Genomic DNA, 21,654 nt, shown 5'->3' on the forward strand with positions numbered 1-21,654 from the left:
TCTAAAGAGACTCACGGTTTGCTCAGTTACCAATGGGCATAAAGATTGCCTCATGAATTCTTCAAAACCAGAAGTGGAAGTATCAATTTCTGATAACTAGATGCAAGTACGAATATCTTCAGGAACTTTCAACACACTTTCTTGTTGATGATCAGGAGATGGCTCGTATGCTAAAATGGGAATTGCATTCTAAGGAGACTCATCCACAAGCAAATCAAGAGGAGAAAGAGGCATCTCAATGGAAACTGGAGGAATGGCCTCATGAGGCGAGTCTGAAACTGGAGACTTAGGAGCGTCATCAGATTGATGCCCCTCTTCTGGATTATCCAAATCGATCACCTGAACATGGAATCGTGATTTTTCCTTCCCACGAATAGTCGTCTCCTCAGGAGGAAGCACTACTGCACGACTGACTCGTAACTTGATCCTTGTGCCCGAAGATGAAGCGCCCTCCTTGTTGTCAATCTGAATCTCAGATTTCCGTCCAAGAGGCCCCGTAGAATCATCTTCTTTACCAACCTTGATTTTGATAGGTCTAACAACATTACTTTTCAACCATGCGTTAGTGTTGGCCAAGATATGCTGAAATCTGTCAAGGATGGAGATGCACTCTTTGTGCGACCATTGTATCAAAGGAAGTGGAGCTTCCTCAACCCTCCATGAAGTGTATTCAGGATCAAGTATATGCCCGTCATCAATCATCCCTTGTGGGATATCCGCCAAGTTCAAATCAACAATTTGCTCAACAATGAGCCTACAGTAATCCATCTTGAGGACTTCGGCTTCTGTACGGAGATCTACCCAAATGTCTTCAATGCGATGAACATGCACAAAGGATTTCTTGATTTTCTCCTTCATACCTCTGCAATCAAAATCAGCTCTAGGTTTAAACCTTCTGAGCTTCATTTCCTGCAATTCAGCCTCCATGGCCTTAGCCTTCACAGATGTGACAAGGGAGTATCGGCCAATTTTAAGTGAGTTTGTGGTAGAGATCCCCATTCCAGCCTTGTGTCTAGCAGACTGAAAAGTGTGAACAGCCATAATCTATCTTCCCAACTCCATAAGAATTATCTTATCGATTGGGTATCTCGGAAGCATGTATGGCTGACCATCATAGCATCCTATCCTCATATAGGTGAAGGTGGGAAATGGCAGAAACAAACACCCATACTCAGACACCTTGACCCATGCCTCATCTGATACTCTCTTGTTCCTGAAATTTCTGTCAAACTAACACATGAAATATCTGAAGAATGCATCTTGGACCCTTCTGAAATGCAGTATGCTGCGTTTCAACGGCAACTGGTCATAATATTCCCAAACTGGTATAAGTGAGCAATCACCCTTGGTAGAAAGACCTGGAAAGTGTCTAAGTGATGCTGCTAAATATACCAAATAGGAATTCATGAAGAAGGTCATGGTGGTAGGAACTGCTGCAAGTTGTTCGCACAAAGCATCGTTGATGACTTCCCCCCATGAAATGTGATGTGACCGCCATATGAACATAATGAACTGATACATCCATGGCTCAAAGACATTGGAATGTTCAAGGCCCATCATCCTGCTGAGAAGAGTGATGGTGTCTCCTATCTCCCATTTGAAATCACAACGGTACAACTTTGCCCACCTTGAGAAGGAAGGTCGTGGCTCTTGGATCCACCTATTGATGTGCCGCTTGCAATCTTTTTCCCTCTTCAAGTAATATTCCGCTGCACTTTCTTTGGTGATTTCCATATAAACAAGTGCAGGAGGTATTCTGAAGACCTTCTCGATTGTTATCCACATCGAGACGAATTATAGCTTCACCATCATCATTTTTTATGACTCTTGATTCCTTGTCAAAATGATGGGCGCATGCAAGAACAAACTCAGGTTCTAAGGCAGCCACTGGGAAGGAAGATGCATGATGGATATGGCTGTCCAACAACCGCTGCAAGTTATTATCCTGTGGATCTTCTACCCTGTTAATGAATTCTACCATATCAACGTGCCCTATCTCCGTGTCTCTGATGCAATCCAAAGGACAAGAAACCTGGGAAGGTGCAACCTCATTCTGATATTTGTCATATTTGTATTTCATTTTCTTTGGAGTTGGAGATGCCGGCAAATCTGACATTGATTATGAACCTGGAATGCTGTGATGAAGACTTAAAAGAGTTAAGGCAACATCATAGTCAGCTGCAAATATCATTCTTCCTTCTCCAAATGGGTAAAACTTTGATTCTTGAATTTCACGATTTTGTGAGAGGAAGAGGGGAAATATGTAGAAATGGGAAAATCTTGACTTTGACCAATTTCGGATCTTGGGAAAATTTTCGCAAGTATACAAGTTGGAAAGGACATACATGCAATCGGGGTTTTAAAACCCGAATACAAGTACACTTGTAAATTCGAAAATGGAGAAATGGACGAAAAATGAGATTTTGACTTGTGGGAAATGATGGAAACGGAAAGTACGGCTATGGGGAACATGAATGGATAGAAATGGAAAAATCCGGGAAAGTCATTTTCATGAAAATGGGAAGAACTATTCAACATGTAATCCGGTTTTCAAAACCCGAATTTGCAAGGGATGGGTATTTCACATTTTTGAATTTGGAATTTTAACAAAAAATGGTTAAATTCCTTAACCATAGGGGAAGAACAAGAATTTCCAACGAACTTGTAATCGAGATTAAAAATCCCGAATACAAGTAAGGAGGGAATTTTTGGGAAGAACAATGCAATTCGAAAATTGCATACCAAGGGGAAAAATCCTCTCACAAAAACCGATTTTTGGGGGGAAGAACAACACATATTTACAAAAATGCAACTAAGAAAGAAAACTAAGAAAGCAAGAAAATAATAAAATAAAGGAGAGAAAGGAAAGAAGCCATACCTTTCTTGAAAATGCAAATGCTTCTCCAAAAATGCAACCATTTTTTGGAAAAAAGAAGGAAGACCAAAAATAGAAGCAATCCGCAATGCCAAAACCCTTAACACGTTTTTGCAAAAAATCCCCAAACTAATAAATGTAGCAGCAATCCCAAATTTGGAAGATCAAAATGCCAATGAGAGAGCACACCCAAGAGGATTAGAACAAAACGCCTAAGGAGGAAGTAGAAGAAATGATGACAAATGTTTGCAAAGCGTAGCCAAAGGAGTCACGTGGAAAAAAAGTGGCCATCATTTGCACACCAAATGGCATCATTTAATAGCTCAACAATCCTCCTAAACTCCATGCCTAGATGAGAAAGGGCAAAACGATTTAGGAGAGTGGAGTTTGTTGAAGATTTAATTCCTCAAAAAGTGGCATTTATGAAAAACGTGGTTGCTGATTTAGGGCGAAAAACTAGTCAATGCAACCTCCATTTGGCATGAAAGATGTCCATGAATGCATGAAAATAGGGTAGAAGCAAAAACGCCTTTCCTCCCTAGAAAATCTCCACAAAAAATTGCTTTGAATTCTTCAAAAACCATTTTTTTTTGCATTTCGGGTTTCTTGGAATGAAAGACAAGTTCGATTTTGCATAAGGGAATGCAAATTGGGTTTTTGGGAGAGTGACAAGTTTTATTTTCCACTTTTTCCCTTACTAGCCAAAATCGGGTTTTTTGGAGCAAATTGCAAGTTTTATTTTCCACTTTTTCACTTACTAGCCAAAATTGGGTTTTTTGGAGCAAATGACAAGTTTAAAATTGTCAAAAAAGCACTTGCAAGGCAAAATCGGGTTTTTTGGAGAGGAATACAAGTTTTAATTACTTGTATAAGGGAAATAAAATCCCTACAACAAGTTAGAAATACTTGCACATATGTAATGGGATTTAAAATCCCTATTACATGCAAAAACCATTAAAGTAGGGGTAATTTGACCAAACTGCAAGTTTACTTGTAATTGGGCGAAAAAATCCCTATTTTAACTAAACAAGACCAAAAAACAATAAAAAAGACAAAAACAAGAAAGGGAAATTTAAAAACAAATTGCAAATAACATCTTTTAATAAAGATGCACATGTAATAAGCTAAAAATTCCCCTACAACAACCAAAACAATGAATATCATTAAAACTTGCAGTTTGAAGAAAATTCTCCACCTGCAGTCGGGGTTTTAAAACCCGAAATTGAAAGAAAGGCATAGCAAACGAACCCAGAATTTTACGAAATTCGAAACGTAGCTCGAGGATAGACTGAGGATTAAGCCAGTCCAAGGATTAGTCAAAATTCTGCCTTAGGAAGCGTGCCATAGAGTAAAAATTTCATGTAGTGGTCCTTCATTTTTTGAAACAAAAATGAGGACAACAGGTTGCTCTAAATTGTCATTGTTCAGTTGTGTTAGGAGTCTTAGGACAGCTGAGATGCTGGATTCTCCTCCAAAAGTATAGAGGATAAAATCCCTTTCGTAGTAAAGATTGACAAGGGTAGGGGCTTGAACAATTGCTTGTTTAATTTCTTTTAAGTCGGCCCTTCCCTCCTTGGTCCAACTGAAAACCAAGTTTTTCTTCAACATGGAGGTGAGGGGTTTTACCATGGTGGCAAGGTTGGGAACGAACCTCCTCACAAAGTTGATCCTACCAAGGAAACTTTGCAATCCCTTCTTGTGACTGGGGAGTGGGAGAGAAAGAATAGCCTCTACTCGCTCTGGATCAATGGTCAAGCCATCTTTGGATACAATGTGTCCTAGCAATCTTCCTTGATCAGCAGCAAATACACACTTGCTAGGGTTCAAGGACACATCATACTCCCTGCATTTCATGAACACCTGCTCAAGATGACCAAGATAGTAAGTTGCATGCTTTGAATAAACAGTTCTATCGTCAAGGTATATGAGCACAAACTTTGCTAATACACCCCTGAAAGCCATGTCCATTGCTCTTTGGAATGGCACCTGTGTTGGTTAGCCCAAAAGGCATCTTGCAATAAGCATAGGCACCCCACTTAGTAGTAAATGCAATCTTGTATTGGTCTGATTCTTGGACTAAAATTTTGTGCCGTGAATACCCATCCAAGAATGAAAATCTTTCTGAGCCACTGACCTTTTGAAGAATCTGCTCCATGGAGGGAAGGGGATAATGATCCTTGAGGGAGGCTATGTTGAGGTCCCTAAAGTCTACACATAGTCTGATTTCCCCATTCTTCTTCCTTACAGGGACAAGGTTGGCCACCCAGGAGGAGTGCTTGATAGGGAAGATGATATTGGCTTCTATGAGCTTGATTAACTCCTTCCTCATTAGTGGCTCAATCTTGGGCTTTATTGGCCTTTGCTTCTATCTAACTGGCTTTGCATCCTGGTTTAGCTCTATAGTATGCTGGGCTAAGCTAGGGTCAAAACCCTTCAAATCTTCATAGGTCCAAGCAACTATGTCATCATTTATCTAACAAAGCTCAACAAAGGCCTCTTGTTCGGTTGAGAAACATACCTTGCCCAAGTTTAGAGACCTACCCTCGGCAACAACAACTGGCTTGTAATCACCTTTCTTTGCAGCCACGTTCATCCTCTTCTTCAATTGATCATCCAAGTTAAAAATGCCTTCCAAGGTGACTAGACCTTTAGGCAACTTGTTGGAGTTGAACTGCATGATTTGATCTCCATACTGGTCTTGCAGCTTAGACTGATTTTTAGCAAAACATTCCGCTTCGTTTTGCAAGAAATTAACAATCTACTGATCACTTTCTGATACTTGCCAATTTGCATGATTGTCTAGAACAGAAGGCCTCACAACAAGCCTGATGTGTTGTTCCTTCTCGCTTGCAACATGCGTTGGTATGTCAAACTGAGCACCAACTGCTGCAAGCCTATCAACATGTTTGTTCTGACTTCTAGGAATACTTTGGATGTTGAAAGCCTCGAAGCCTTCAATCAAATCCCAAACCCTATGTTTGTATGATTTGAGTAGGTTGTTCTTTGTTATGCTTTGAGCTTTGATATGATTAACAACCAACTCACTATCCCCAAATACTTGCAAAGATCTGATCTTCCTGCTTTGTGCAAGTTGGAGGCCTTGGATCAAGGCTTCATACTCAACCACATTGTTGGTGCAACCAAACTGAAGCCTAAAAGAGAAGAAATATTTCTCTTGCTCAAGAGAAACAAGCATCACACCGGCACCTGCACCATTTCTGTTTCTTGAACCATCAAAAAACATGCTCCATAACCCCTCCGAATCTCCTTGTGTCTTGATGAGGTTAGGGATAGGAGTATCCACTTCATGGATACAATAGGTAACAAGCCCAGTCTCTTCAGTCTCAGCTAATGGATCAAACTAAAAAGCATTGGCCCATTCGTCCATCAAACAATCAGGGACCTCTTGCAAAAGAGTAGCAAGCTCACGGACAATACACTCCTCCCCCTCTTCATACAAAGTGCAATTCATGTTTATAGGGCTGGGGGTATAGGGCTCAATGTGATTTTGCACAATGGGTTTTGCCCTTATGGTAACCTTGGTACCATACCTTGTTCGAAACAGCATGTGGGACCAATCAGAAGACAGGTTCAACCTATCTTGGTGGTGAAGTCTCTAGATAGACAAATCGCAAAGAAGGCAGGGAGGTCAATGATTGATACGTCTTGCAAGACAGTGCTACCAGGGCATGCATGCAAGGTTAACTTCAAATTTTTAACAATCCCTACTGTCTTAATAGAAGTGCCATCCAATTGTACTACCCTTTTAGTCACAGGTTCATATTCTATGCCAAGAAGATCAGCTACCTTCTTAGGCATGACTGAGCTACTAGCTCCTCAATCTATCATGCAATTGTGAACTATGTTATCTCCTATGATTAAGGAGAGATAGAAGGGGGGAGGCTTACTGATCTTGCTTGAATCTTCTTCCTCCTTGGGTTGTACTAAACTGGTGGAAACTGCCTTCCTGCTGATTGCTGCCTCATCACCTGACTGGTTGATGTCCTTTGGTGCTTCTTTAAGCAAATCCCTTTGAGATGGGATGGAAAGGGCCTCCCACATAGTGACATTGAGGTTGGCCTTCTTCATTTGATCAACAATGTTGAAAGGAACACCAGCTGATTTTAGGGGCCCCTTTGAGGCTATAAGGTCTCCCTTTTCTTTTTGGACGACTTGGGCCTCTTCCTGCCTCTTGCTCCCTTGCATGGTGTTTTGGCTTGTATCCTGGACAGCTACATTTGGCGTTGGAGCTTGGGCTGATATTGAAGGTGAGGCAACCTCCATGGCTCTCTTCTTTGACCTTGTATATTGTAGCATAGACCCACTATTGGTTTGGTTCATACCTCAGAATTCTGCCTCCTACCAATTGACAAAGGTAGAATCTCCTTGTAAGTAAGCCTGAGTACCAACACTAGGCTGATTTGGGTCATATTGCTGGCCAGAGATGGTTGGCTCATCCTGCACCACTAAAGCTTGGGCAAACTCTCCATTTTGGCATGCACCTTGGTTGTGTGGTTGATTGCATGGTTGACACCAATCTTGCTCTTGGGCGAGGTTGTTTTGCATTGGAACTATTTCTTTTGAGTTACTTGCAGCTGTGGGGTTCACACTATTCAAGGGTCTGGCATTGCTCCATTGGTTTTGCCCTTGAAAGGGTGGCCTATTCAACTGATAGTTCTGATTTTGTGCTTGATAAGATCTGCTATACTGAGTTTGTTGCCTCTTTAGTGCCACCAACTCATTGCCAAAGCTTTGCAATAAAGTCTTGACTTCATGAAGCTCATTAGAGGATATAGAGGGTGTGGATGGATGACCTGCGGGCATCATGGGGATAGGAGCCAAGGTGGGTTGTTGAGTAGGAGCTTCCGGGAAGAGAGGCATTGGAGGCCTTGGAGTTATCTTCCCAGCCTAAATCAAAAAAAATTATGCCCTTATTATGCACCCGGTAGAGAGGTTCCACCCATAGATGGCACACTCGCCGAAAACTCGGCGAGTGACAAAAACTCGCCCAGTTTTTGGACCTGGCGAGTAGTAATGACTTCTACTCGCCAGGAAAACTCGTCGAGTTTTTGCCTTTGGCGAGTTTTTGTCAAAAACTCGGCGAGTTTTAAAGAAAAACTCGCCTGGGTTAGCATAACAGCAAAAAACGGCCAAAAATACATGCATTTTTTGTTTTTCTATATGGTTTGGGGCTGAGAAGGGGGAAACTCACTTGGAAGGGCCACCCTGAGAGCCCGCTATGCCCTCAAGTAATCGCCGAGTTTTTTGGTCTGTCCGTCAGGATTCATATATGGAATATAACATTTAAGTATAAGTGATAAGTTATATTCCATATATACTGTCAGGATGTTTGAGAGTGGTTTCGGACCTCCAGGAGTTATAATGCAAAATCTAGTTTTTGGAGGATTCTTCAATTTTCCAGACTTAGTCAAATTTCAGGATCCTTCGGCGATGCCCCTTGACCCCAACTTTGAGTTGAAAGTTTGAAACTATGATTATGAATGATGAAATTTCAAATATGATGAAAGTTTGAAAGTAGTTTTAGCTAGAGCTGGGGAGAGGAAGTTGTATTTACTTTTGGTTTTACAAAAACTATTTACTATTTTGCTTCCAGCCATCAACATTTCTCATGAGGATGCGATTTTGTAGACACTTTGCAATCAAATATATCTAGAATCAGCTTGTTTCTTTTGTGTTATCATTTATTGACTCATTGGATGCATCTTCTCATTAAATTTTGCAAAAAAAATACATTTTTTATTAAAATTAAGCGTGTTTTTACGTTGCCGAGTTTTTCCGAGTTTTTCCCGAGTTCTCACCGAGTTTTTTTCTCAGGGGCTTGGCGAGTCGAGCCGAGTCGCGAGTAGTTCAACTATGGTTCCACCCATTGATTGTATCCTGACAGCTATATCGCTGTTGAGAGCCCTCAGATAATACAAGAAGGCGTGATTTGGAGATGGCTTCACTAGAGCAGGGATCCTATTCCATGTCTTCTAGAATCTAAAATTGAAGTCTCCCATGAACTCATGAGGTGAAGTCAATTGCTCCACAAGTGATAGGTGATCACTTTTGTCTTCGAAATGGTTGCACAACTTCTCCCCTAATTCGTCCCAATTGTGAATGGAGCCAGACGGCAACCCTCTATACCACTGCAAAGTTTTTCCTTTCAAAGATGTGGCTAAGAGTCTGACAGCAACATCAACTTGAGTGATATTATGGACGGAGCAGATGTTCGCAATGTCTTGAATATGCTCAATGGGGGTAGTTGTCGTTTCACCAGTGAAGTATGGTATACTCTTTAATGCAGCCACTATTATATCATTCCATTGGGTCAAAATGAGAGGACTCCCCCCATTGAAGGTAACAAAAACCTGATTTCTAGCCATGTGAAACAATGGTCTATTGATATGAGTGGTGGGAGCCTTAGACTGTAATGGTCTTGTAAATGGAGGAGTAGAACAAGACCTGGGAGATGGACTGTTTACAACCTTGACACCCCTGACTGGTGACAATGAAGGTCTACTTCTCCGCCTTCTAGAACCTCAAGATGGAAGTTCTACGAATTGGAAACTTCCTCTACAAGATGCCCTTGTATGAATTCTGGGCATGAAATCAGCAACCTACTATCTTTGAGACTGAACTTGTGAGTAGAGACTTCGGAACCTCGGGGTTCCGGAGTAGTGGATTTAGTAACTACAGAACCTGAGAGTTCCGAAGTTGAGCAACTAGGAACTTCGGAACCTGGGGGTTCCGGGGTTGAGAGGGGCTTAGTGACTTCGGAACCTAGAGACCTCGGGGTTCCGGAGTAGCAACAAGTCATGTACAAAAGACTGGTCTTTTGAGTAGAATTGCCAAGTGCTTGAAGGTGACTGTCTCTAAAGGCTAAGACGCTAGGAACAGCACTGAATCCTTAGCATGTAAATCGAATGATGTCCCACCGGGCGTGTAAGAAACTATTGTCACAAAAGCTTGCACCCTTACTGAGCTATCAACTTAGCAACCTTGTGAAACATGGAAACAACCCCGAAGTGTAGGACCTTGCGCAAGGGGGATAAATCTCCGGAGAAGGTCGGCTTCCTTCTTAATCCAAGTGCAGGTGTTGGACCAACTCAACACTTCAAATATTACTTCTAAACCTATCCTAATAGTTTGCAAAAGAAAAAGGGAAGAGAGAAATGCTTAAAATGAAAGGAGGTGATGCACCAAGATAAGAGATGTTTCTCTCCCCACCCGAAATGGCACAAAGAATCAACTGAAATACCCAGGAGATGCACAAACTTCAGTTGCATGAATGACCTTAACGCACGTATGGAGGTTAGGACTTGCTGAATGTCAAGAGGGGAGAAAGTTTCCCACAAGTCACACCCAGAAACAGATTAACACAACATATATGTTAAAGAAAGCCACAAACATACACCTATGATGAAGGTAAGGAAACATACACAGCATGCATAAGTTGAAGGAAGGCAAGAACGTAATTTCAATTCATTCAAAGGTCAAAGGCCAAACTTACAGTTGCAGAAATGCAAAAAAAATAATTACAAGTCTTCAAGAGAAGAGAAAGAGCATAGGAAAGCTCAAGGCAACAGGGAGAGAACCCTTTACAATGAGGCATAACAACCTTATATACTTTTCCCAACAATTGCATCCAAATAGGAAGCCCTAACCATCTTGGTCGAATTTCCCCAAAAAGTCCTACTTTTAGGGGTCAAAACATGTCTAGAAGGGGATGGACTTGAGCCAAAAGTCAGGCCAGCCCATGCCTTGCCATAAAAGCTCTCAAATCTGCATTTATGACCCCTAGAATATTCCTAGACAAGCCTGCAAATCTCATAAATGTGCTCCTGTAGCTCATGGGAAGAAGGTGAACAGGTCACAAGAGTTGGTGGAGCATTTAGGGCCTTGAGTGTTGATCACGCCGTCTGAAGTGTTGCAAGCCAGGAAAAGGAACTTCGGAACCTCGGGGTTCCAGAGTTCCCGACAAGAGAAGAGGAAACAAGGCTACGAACTTCGAAACCTCGGGATTCCGAAGTTCTGGGGAAGAAAGAAGCCCAGGAGAAGGGATCAAAAGAAAGGAACTTCGGAACCTCGGAGTTCTGGAGTTCTGGGGAATAGGAAAGGGACAAGGAGAGGAACTTTGGAACCTCGGGGTTCTGGAGTTCCGAAGACATGAAGGAAAAGGAGGCCAAGGAGAGAAAAAGAACTTCGAAACCTTGGGGTTCCAAAGTTCCAGGGAAGGGAAAGGAGAGGGCCTAGGAACTTCCGACAAGGCAACACTTCATACTTCATGATTCCATCGTCTTCTCTTGATCAACTTGGAGCAACGCTGGTCCATGGATCCTATCTCTTATCAGTTCTTACTGATGGACCCACGTGTCATAAAATGACAACAGTTAAGTTATTTAATTAACTTATATAGATATTATAAAGTCATAAAGTGACTTTATATAAATTAAAAAGCCACTTACATATTATAACGTGACTTTAAAAATCACTTAAATGAAAAAGTTCGCCCAAATTCATTTTATTACTATGTAAAGCAGTGAACCACAGGGACGCGTCCCCCCCCTTTTTGGGCGCGTCCCCCCGTCAGAAACGTCTCGAGGATGGGGGGACGGGGACGCGACGTCCCCCGCCGTCCCGCCACCGCCACCCAAACGCCGCCGGGACGCGGAGACGTCCCCATGTCTCCCAGAGAGACGTGGAGACGTGGAGACGTCTCCTTGGGAGACGTTTGGGCGTCTCCCAAAGAGACATGGAGATGCCTCCACGTCTCCTTGGGAGACGTTTGGGCGTCTCCCCGTCCTTGAAGAGACGTGCAGACGTCTCTCCAAGGACGGGGAGACGCCCAGACGTCTCCTGTCGCCCCCACTTATATGCAATGTTTAAAATTAAAATTTAAAAAAAAAGTGAGTTTTTAAGTTTTTGGAGGGTTAAGGGGTAACTCTAATTGGACGTGGGCCAATAGAAAAATAACACCCGATGCCTTTAGAAAATAATAAAAGTATTTTTGGCCTCGTGGGGCGCTGCCCCTCGACCCCGCCCTGTATCGCGACAGGGAACGCGCAAGGGGCACTGCCCCTTGACCCCAACTTGGGGGCGTTGCCCCCAAACCCCCGTTGAAAAATATAGGGGGAAACCGCACCGATAGAAGTAGGGAAAATCTAACCTCCGAGTTTGATTAGGCTCCATATAACAACACAACTTAGAAATCTTGGTATTTAGATTTAGTATTTCAAATTTCCTATAGTCTCATTTCAAATGTAATTCTTACACTGTAATACTGTCATACATCTTTTCAAAACTAGTTTTTCAAGTACTATATGTATATGTACAAGTATATGAGCACCACCACCCCGCCACCCCCCCGCCGTCCCCAAATTTAGGCCCTTGGTCCCCCCGTCCCGAAAACGCGTCCCCCCCGTCCCCAACGCCCGTGGAACATTGATGTAAAGTAAAGCTCAAATTCATTTTCTAACTATGTAAAGTAATTAAAATACATTTAATGTATTTTAAAAGGCAATTGAGTACACTTTCTTGGAATTCATGTCATTTGGGGTTATAAGGGAAAAAAGCAATTCAACCTCAATTCATTATTGATTATTGATTATTTGAAACTGCTTGGTTTTGCTCCATGGATTTTTTGAGACAAGAGTTTCGGAGGGTTTGCTATTGAAGAAAGATAATTCTTCATGGTTATGTGATTTTGAGGTTGTGAAAGATCTGTTGAATTATTGCAACTGAGAGGGCTTCATTCAGGAGTCTTATTGTGCTTCATCAGAGGTCATTTTCTTCAGTTATTTGCAGATTTTTCAATAAGGAAAGGGCATTTAGTTTTAGTTGCCCCAATTAGCAGCATCTTTCATTTCAATAAGCAGTCGTACAAGTTCATGTTGCTGGTCATACAATTCTTTCTTGGCACGTGGGGTCCAGAAAAGGGATGTTTTGTCTGGGAGGCTGAAACACCTTCCTATTTTGCAATCTAGTTGCACCATTCCCAACGCCCAGCATATTCAGGTGGTTTCATCTCATTTCTGGCCTAGAGAAACTGTATTTTGGACTTGTACACCTATTTTGGTCAATTTCTCAGTCTTGGCTAGCAAGTTCCAGAATTTTCTTATTTAAATAATCTGAGAACCTTCGGGTATGTTTTATGTATTAGTTTCAATTGTAGCAATTACTTGATACTTAATATGGTTGCAGTTGCTCTATACTTCTTGATAATTCAGTTATATGTGTGCATTTCTTGCCTGGAGCACTTGTTATTGTTTTGCTTAAAATTCTTCAAAACCTTTGAAATTACAAAAACAAGACAGCATTTGCATTAGTAGAAGAGTTAGAACCAGTAGGGTTCTTACACCCTAGTACAAGAGACCTTGCGTGAGATGTCTCCAATTGCAAGACACTTTCAACTGTTGTCTCTTGAAGACTCCCACGGTCTCCAACGCAAAAGGCACTAACTCCCACAAAAATAAAACAAAAATCTCTAAAAATTAAAAGTTAAATGCACCAGGAAGCTGGAAAATAAACACACCATAGAAGGGAAAACAAGAGCCAACCTAGGGCAGGAGTCAATGCGAGCTAACAAGACCACAAATATTTGCCATTTGGCCATTTGCAATTCAATGTGAAACTCAAAAAATATTCATATTTTCTATATTCTTCTTGTTGTTCTTTCAATTCCTTTATGTACATTTTGCGGTATACACAATGGGGATGAATTCTATTAGATCCTCGAGAGTTGGGAATTTTCATATGATATACAGTTTCTTTATTCATTCTTGTGAGTATGTCTATATTCATATTCTCATATATACAATCTATATTCAAATTCTCATAAATATAATATATATTCACATGCTGATACATATAATCACAGAATATCAAAAGGATTAGCAATGTTGAAAGATTCAACTTGTTGGTTTGGTCCATTTTACAAATATAGGCCTATTTTTAAATTTTCTATAAATTATTACATTAAATTTAAAAAATTGGTGTCTCCAAGTACCCCAATCTCCTATTTTGAAAAATAGTTGTACCGGTACCATTCTCTGAGTATCCCCGTCTCGGTGCAACCTTGGGAATTTATCATTGCTACGAACACTTTCCATTCACCTTCTCTCACACATTTCTAGTTTCACTCTTGCTGAGAGGAATTGATCTACTTAAAGCTTCATCTACTCTATTAAGAGGAATGGAGTTATCTCTAGTAAAAAATAGAACCTAGCTACTGTAAATGGTATCTTGAATCTCACTTAGCACAAGATTAATGAGTACGAGGAATCTAGCAGCATAATGAAATGTAGATCCCAAGGAGCTGAGGAAGGTTGATAAGGACTAGGATGTGCACTGATGATTGGTTACAGTGTCATTGCAAGATCCAGATGAGTCCATCAATTCCAATCACATAGAGCTTTTTGAGGGATACCAACCTGATGACTCAGATTTTTTGGTTCCTAGCCAATGTAGCTAAGCATTTTCCTTTTGACAAATTGGTTTTCAATGTTTAATTTGTATCTTCAAATTGTAATTGATATCAAATCATATTATCATATAGAAATTCAGTGTCATGGATGGTCATTAGTATAATTAGAATTTCCTTTGTAATGTCATTCAATATTATATCATGGATATTATTTAATTTCATATTCTTTCAGTTTGTTTATCATGTATTTTCAGTTTATTTATCTTTTCAACTTGTACTTAAATTTTCAAAAACTATTTTTACATATATTTTTAGAAATCAGCCTCTCTTCACCCCTTAAATCTGAGAAATTTTTGATGTTCTACTTCTTGTATCCACATCCCCCATGAGCAGGTATTAGTAAAAATTACGTGGGATTGCATGATTTTCAACTTCCCCTTTATCTTTGAATTTCACTACCAAATACTCTTATTCTAGAACTGCTTTTTCCATAAATGACTCTCTCCCAAAATATTCCTGAGCAAAAATAGTTTTGAAAAAATTACCCCCCTATATGATCACACATGACATGTTCCACCTTACAAAGATGAGTGCCTTGCACCCATGTACTTGTCCTAAAAACTTGGAAAGCCGAAAGATATTGTACAAGAATTTCATAATCCAACGATTGAGTTTCAAATACAATTCTCTGATTGACATGGTTCGAAAATGATCTACATTCAGAAAAGCATGATAGAAGTGATAAACACAATCCATGCTAAAAGTTCTCAAATCCTTATCTCACGCTAATGTATTCAAAGCACAGTAGCTGTCTATCAAATTGATCATTGATTATGTTCCAATGATTGCACTTCTTTCAAACAATAATAAAAAAAAAATCTTGGTACCATATTTGCATATCTATAAATGGTGAATAAAATGGGATTATGAGCATTATAGAAGTTTCCTACCTTCAGAACATTAATAGAAACTTATTTTTCTTTATGGTGTTGATTGAAAATTCATTCCGTATTGTGATATTGGTCCGTTAAGATGGTAAAAGAACTTGTATGGTACCGTTAATTGCCAAACCTCCTCTCTTTACTATATGTCTATTCTTGATGTAAATAGTGATAATGGACCTCAATGAGCTTTTCTTTTGTATTACAACATATTTCACTCTTGAATCCAGAACATTTTGTTCTAATAGTACAAAAGCATTGGGTTCACAAATCAGGTTGATTGCAAATAAGGAGAATTGTTGGACCTCCCTTTCTATTTAACTATAAATGTATATAAGAAAATAAATTTCATGAATAAAATAAAGATGATTACTTCAAACTCGGTACCTTTGCGATCTCTTCGTATTTGAACCCCACTAACAATAAAGCCTGCAAAAATCCCCCTTGGCATTTAGCATCACATTTATGTTAATATAACAAACCCAATCAAGCAATTTCAATTTTCAACCATCAAGAAACTTGATTGCTAGATCATGTTCTACAAGCATGTGTCAACAACTCCTAAATTGCATATAACACTGTGTGAGATTAGAATTCAGTATTACATGTAAGACAGTGACCAATACACACAAAGTAGTATAATGTTTTCCACATTGTTAAGAGTAACCACAAATAATTTGATTCTTAGCATCCTAAAAGACATAAATTAAGTGCAATAAAATCACATTGAATGTAACATTGTTACACAATAATAAACTCAGTATACACTCAGCACCCCATCGTGGCATGTCGCCAGTTCTATTTTTCTGACACTGTAAAGAGGATACATAATGTTCTTTATATTCCTGGTCTTACCAAGAACTTCGTTTTTGTTAATGCTATGATAGACCAGCATTTGAAGGTCAACTTCAGTAAAAGCAAGTGCCTGATGTGAAAGAATTAAGTACAATGTTGGCAGCTTAAGATGTGGGAGAACTCGGAATGGTTTTCTAAAATTTATGACGTATGAGAGAGAAAATCTCTTGTAACCATGGACTCCATGACCAATAAAAAAAAATATTTGATTGATAATAAATTGAATTGATTCCATCAGCAAAAAGTAAAACATTTTATTTTCTTGAGAGTTCAATGGTCTCTAAGAGAGTGCATTTACATTATATGGTTTGGGAAGAAGATGTCTTCTCAAAGGCATCACACTTTTTGGATTGACTCATCCAAATAATTCTATGGCTAGGCACTTCACACCGAAAATTGGATATGCAGAAGTTTGATGGCAAGGATCAAACCAATTGGTTCTACCAAAAGAAGTATACATTCAACAAACACTTAAAAGAATGCATTTAGTCTTCTGATATATCTCTTGGGTCAGAGATTAAAAAAATATAATGCATATCTTACTGAAACTTGATCAGGGCATTTCAATTCAATTTTCTTGTTCTAGCCACCCAAATTGCAATTAAAGAAATGCTGAAGACAAGTAAAAGGATCTTAACAAATTTTATAAAAGGAGAATTGCACTACTGCCTATGTAAATGCCTCCATGTGAGTATACTTCCCTTGAAAACTTATCACAGAAACATGGAAAAAACTCCAGTATTCCAATCATGTCTAATGATGAATTTCCTCCTTCAGCCAAATAAAGCATCATTGAAAATAGAGTTCAAATCTTCTCCAATGGTTAGAAATAAATCACTCAAATGCCTTAATAGGTTTAGGTAAAGGGCACTCTTTAGTATCTTATCTTGTCTCTTTTAAAAGATACAAGCAAAAGCTCTACCAAATCAGCATTCACAGTTCCTAATTTCAGTAGTCATGCAGCCCCTATCTTGCCAACATGTGTTATGTGCTGCAGATCTATATCAGATGACCCAAAAAAACACATCTATCCCTTCCATCCACCCCCACCTTCCTCTGTCCCCCCCCCAGGTACTTGGCCTGCACCCTCACCTTTGTGTAATTCCATGCAACATTTTGTTGCCAGGAATTTCACGCCCATTGGCCCACAACAAATTTGGGAATTCAATTTCAAGTTCCCATCAACCTCTAACACCGCAGCATCCTCTAGAGCATGCACACAACCCTCAAAAAACAAAACTCTTCCTTGCATGTTGCATTGGAAAAACTAAATGACTCTTCAAAGGCTCTCGGCTGCTCAAAGAAAAAGAGGCTGCTTTTCTTTAATATCTTGCATCTCCTAGTTATCTGAGGTTGAGCAACAAATTACAGATCACTATGCAGCAAATGCTATGGATGTCCTTCACGTTCCAAATAATCTTGGGCCACTTATGCTACATCACCTTCGTACCTAGGAAGAAGCTGCAATAGGATATCGAATCCAACATGATTATAATACATGGTTGCTAGCAAACAACACAAGAAAAGGTAACATTTTCACCCTCATGGGCTGACCTAACGATTTGGTGTCAATTTATACTTTCTCTTAACACTCATTATTTTATCTATTCTCTCTTCTTTATACATAGATACTTCTTCCTCTCTCTTCGTTTTAAAATATGTAGCAGCCAACTATCTCTCAAATGTTATTCTTAAAAGTTTCTTTCTTAGTACTTGTCAGCATTTCATGCCCCCCTTGTGGCCAATCAGCTACAACCAATCCCAAAGTTCCTAAATGGACCACTTTGCATGAAATCAGGCCTTTGTCTTTGCCTTTGCCCCATTTTGTTCTTGCCTTAGCCAATTATCCCCCCATTAAAAAAACCAAAAAATTGATAAAGTGTTGAAGTTTCGGAGTTTGGCTTACCTGCGCACCTGCATGTTGTCTATCACTCCCTGCTCATCCACCTTCAAAAATGGCTAAAGTTACCTTATCGGCCTTTCGAGCCATCAGCACTTCCCTTCCCTCCATACCACATTTGGTTCACTCTCACCCAACTTTCCCACTCCCCAAGGTCCAACCCCTAAGAGAACCTAAGTATCGATCCTATCAAACTTCTGCCCATTGGCCTTCTCTATACTCTCATCCCCTTCTCATCTCACCTCCCTCCATCATCCCAATCCCCAACACCCCGCCAGGGTTTCTTATAAATATGTCTAAGTGTTCATTATCGACCTTCGGCCATCAACCTTCCTCCATCCCTCATCCCTTCTATCATGCATTTCTCCATTTCCTCAACCTTCGATCCCATTGAACCCATCGATCATCGATCCTTCAACATGCCCCATCCCCTCATCCATTTCGAGCTCACCTCACTCCCCGAACCCGACCAAGGTCATTTTCAAAATACTTATGTGTTCAAACATCAGACGTCATGTCCTTAGGCTTTCCCCGTCCCCATTCTCCTTGACATGCATCCATTTTTGTGTTCCTCAAATCCCCAAGATGTCAATCCCGATAATGATGTCACACTAATCTCATCTTCTCATCTCCCTGTTGGGTCAATCATCCAAATATTTGCATGAATCCAAAATTCGATTATATGGAATTTCAAGCCCTCCATTCAATAGAGAGCGGAATTGTATACTCATGTTTCAAGTTTGGAGCAATTTGGACAAATATATTGGACATGTTATGGTCAATTGAAGCTTTCAATAGTTCCATAAAGTTATAAACCACCATCAACAAAGACGACGGTTCTCGGAACCATCTTTGATGTAATGTCCCTTTTTGGCAGCTATGCAAGATTAAATAATTAATGTATTTATTTATTAATGTCTTAAACTATTTAAGGCAATTAATATTTAATTAATAATTATTTAAATAAAGTGATTTTTGGCTAAAGTACATTATTTTAATTAAGAAGTCAAAAGCGGTTGCCAAAATAGTTTATTAAAAAGGAGGCTTGGAAAGGAGAAATCATTCAGGAAATTGATTTTGGAAAATTACAGGATAGCAGTTTGCTTTCAGAGGACTGAGGACAGAAGCCCTCAAATTCAAAGGTTGGTTGGACGAAAAACCAATCAACTGTGGATGGTTTCATTTCAGATCCACACTTGAGATTTAATGGTGAAATGTAAAGTCTTCAATGAAAATGAATTTCAAAAATAGATGATTCAATATTCAAAGGTATTTCTTATTTGATTTTTACAATAATGTATGCCCATGAATGTAAATTTATTATTCAGAATATAAGATTTGAAGATATATATACTGGAGTTTTGAATTAAATAATGTTGCTGGAAATGGTTTAATTACTGGGAAAAGATAAAATGGTATTTTAAATATTACTGGAAGATAAAGACATTTGTGTGGACCAAATGAAATAATATTTGTGAGAAATTTGATTATACTAAGTTCAGCAGATGATATGACGAAAATAAATATTAAGAAGTGTTGGGCTTGTTGAGCCGTTGTTATTCATTGGGGTAATATTATTCAAGTTGTAAATATTTATTGATTGGAGGTTTGCGGCTATCTTTATATTGGTGTATTAATATAATTTATGGGTAAATATTGGAGAATGTCATTGAACATTATAAGCGAAGAAATTAAGGAGCATAGTATTCATTTATTCATGGACTATTGTTGTCATGGAAGGAAATAATCAATCGCAATTGAAATGAGATGATCGATTCACATTCTTTTTGATAGAGCAGAAGACTTTTCTCAAACACAAGCCGATACATGCTTGCCCAAATGCAAACTCATGGAGTTCTTTGCCGCTACAGAGATATAAGGCTATGAAGACAATATCAATCACAATATCGAGCCGGCATGATCAAGAATGATACAGAATCTGCCGCATAGTAGTAAGCCATTGAAGATTATTACTAGTCACGAAGGCAACTCTATATTCTTGCTGGAAATATTCCAGTAAGCACTAAACCATCACGCATCACCTTTAGTTACTCATGGGAGAAACATTTAGCAGTTGTTGTACAAGCATACTAAGCATCATTAAAGGAAGAGATACAAAATACCCTGCCAAGAGTAGTGGGTCATGAGCATACAGATTATTGGAATTGGGAGTTTCACAACAGCATCAAGTACCCAGTGCATAAACATATTTGGAGTTGATTTGTTAGTGTGCAATGATGGTTGGTTTGAGTCGGCACTCCTCATTACAGTGGTACACATTCATTAATATCGATGCCATTGTGTAAAAGGTCAGAGCCTATAAAACTTTCATTTGTCAAATTATTTCCTGTTAAAAATGTTATGGCTATTCCTTTCGATTGAGCATGCTGGTATGGGACAACATTAAAAACAACCAACTCAAGAATGTACAATTATAGAAATAATATGACTATGTGAAACAAGTAGGGAACTTATGTTGAAACACAAGAAGTAACTGTTTGACAAAATACATAAGCAATTAAAATTCTAGGAAGTGCAAGAATTGTATTGAATTGAGTTGGGGTTCCTACAGTGGTATCAGAGACAAAATCCTGCCAACTTGAGGATGTTGAACATTTGTTGTAGAAGATTACAAGGTTGCAATTGTTGTGTATCACTTGTGTGGACTGAAAATTTTATCAGTTAATGCAAAGATGCTTGGTATGGAAAAGATAATGGAAGACCTTGTTCAAGAACACAAATGGATGGAAAGAGTTTTTATGCAGCAACAACGACGGATAGCTCATAGCTTGTAGCCGTATAATAACTCCCTATCAAGACATTCTAGTTAATCATTACAGATGAAGAAGGAAAGAGATTCACAAGAAGTTTGAGTAAGAGAGGATATTCGTATGGAAGTGGCAAAAAACAGAGGAGTGCTAGTAGCTCCTACCACATGTTCATAGCAACCAAGTGATGATGAGTACCAGGGAAAAATTGAGACAACAACGCTTGAAGACAATGCTGCCAATGAAGAGCGTCCATCTACATATGTTGAGCGTATATTTAATGAAGGTGACAAAATAGTAGCTATGGATATAAATTTAGATGTAGCCAATGAAGAGCTTAGGGAGAAGAAGGTTCTTGGTAACCCGAGGTCATTTGATTCAGATTTGATGAAGAACTCAACTTTCCATGAAGAACTCAATGAGCCTACTTGTGTTTTGACACCATATTATTTTGATGATGGTTCTTTGTTTGGACCTAATGCTGACCTAATTCCAAATCAGAGTTTGTGCAACGCAGATGTCATAGAGGTAGTTAACTGTGAGAGTCAAGCTCTTCAAGACCAATCACATAATTCGTTACACAAAGCAGATCTTATTCATAAGCCCGATGAGTAATATAATGTGGAGAACCAATTGAAGGTCATTGAAGATAAGATTGTTGCAGCCTTAACACGATTTGATAACATTCACAAGTTGATTGAAGATCACCTTTGGAGAGTTCAACTTGAGAGGAAACAAAAAGGTTTTGAAGTAGAATCTTCTCTTGCTAGTTTGCAGGTAATCAAAGAAGCTTTGGTGACAGTAAAATCAGAATTTTACATCTACTCTTGGATCAAGACCATCTCCTCAAGCTTGCTGAAAAATATTTGGATGCCTTGAGACAGAAGAAG

General features: G+C 39.3%; 1 protein-coding gene across 2 annotated transcripts in view; it reads right to left on the minus strand.

Moving 5' to 3' along the window:
* LOC131073144 (uncharacterized) overlaps positions 1–21,654 on the minus strand; it is a 307,122-nt gene that overhangs the window by 188,028 nt on the left and 97,440 nt on the right. For both annotated transcript variants that reach the window (XM_058009527.2, XM_058009528.2), the window contains exon 3: positions 15,629–15,670. In XM_058009527.2, the coding sequence (XP_057865510.2) occupies positions 15,629–15,670 (42 nt within the window). The remainder of the gene's footprint in view (positions 1–15,628; positions 15,671–21,654) is intronic.

The sequence above is a fragment of the Cryptomeria japonica genome, chromosome 1 (assembly GCF_030272615.1).
Source record: "Cryptomeria japonica chromosome 1, Sugi_1.0, whole genome shotgun sequence".
NCBI lineage: Eukaryota > Viridiplantae > Streptophyta > Pinopsida > Cupressales > Cupressaceae > Cryptomeria > Cryptomeria japonica.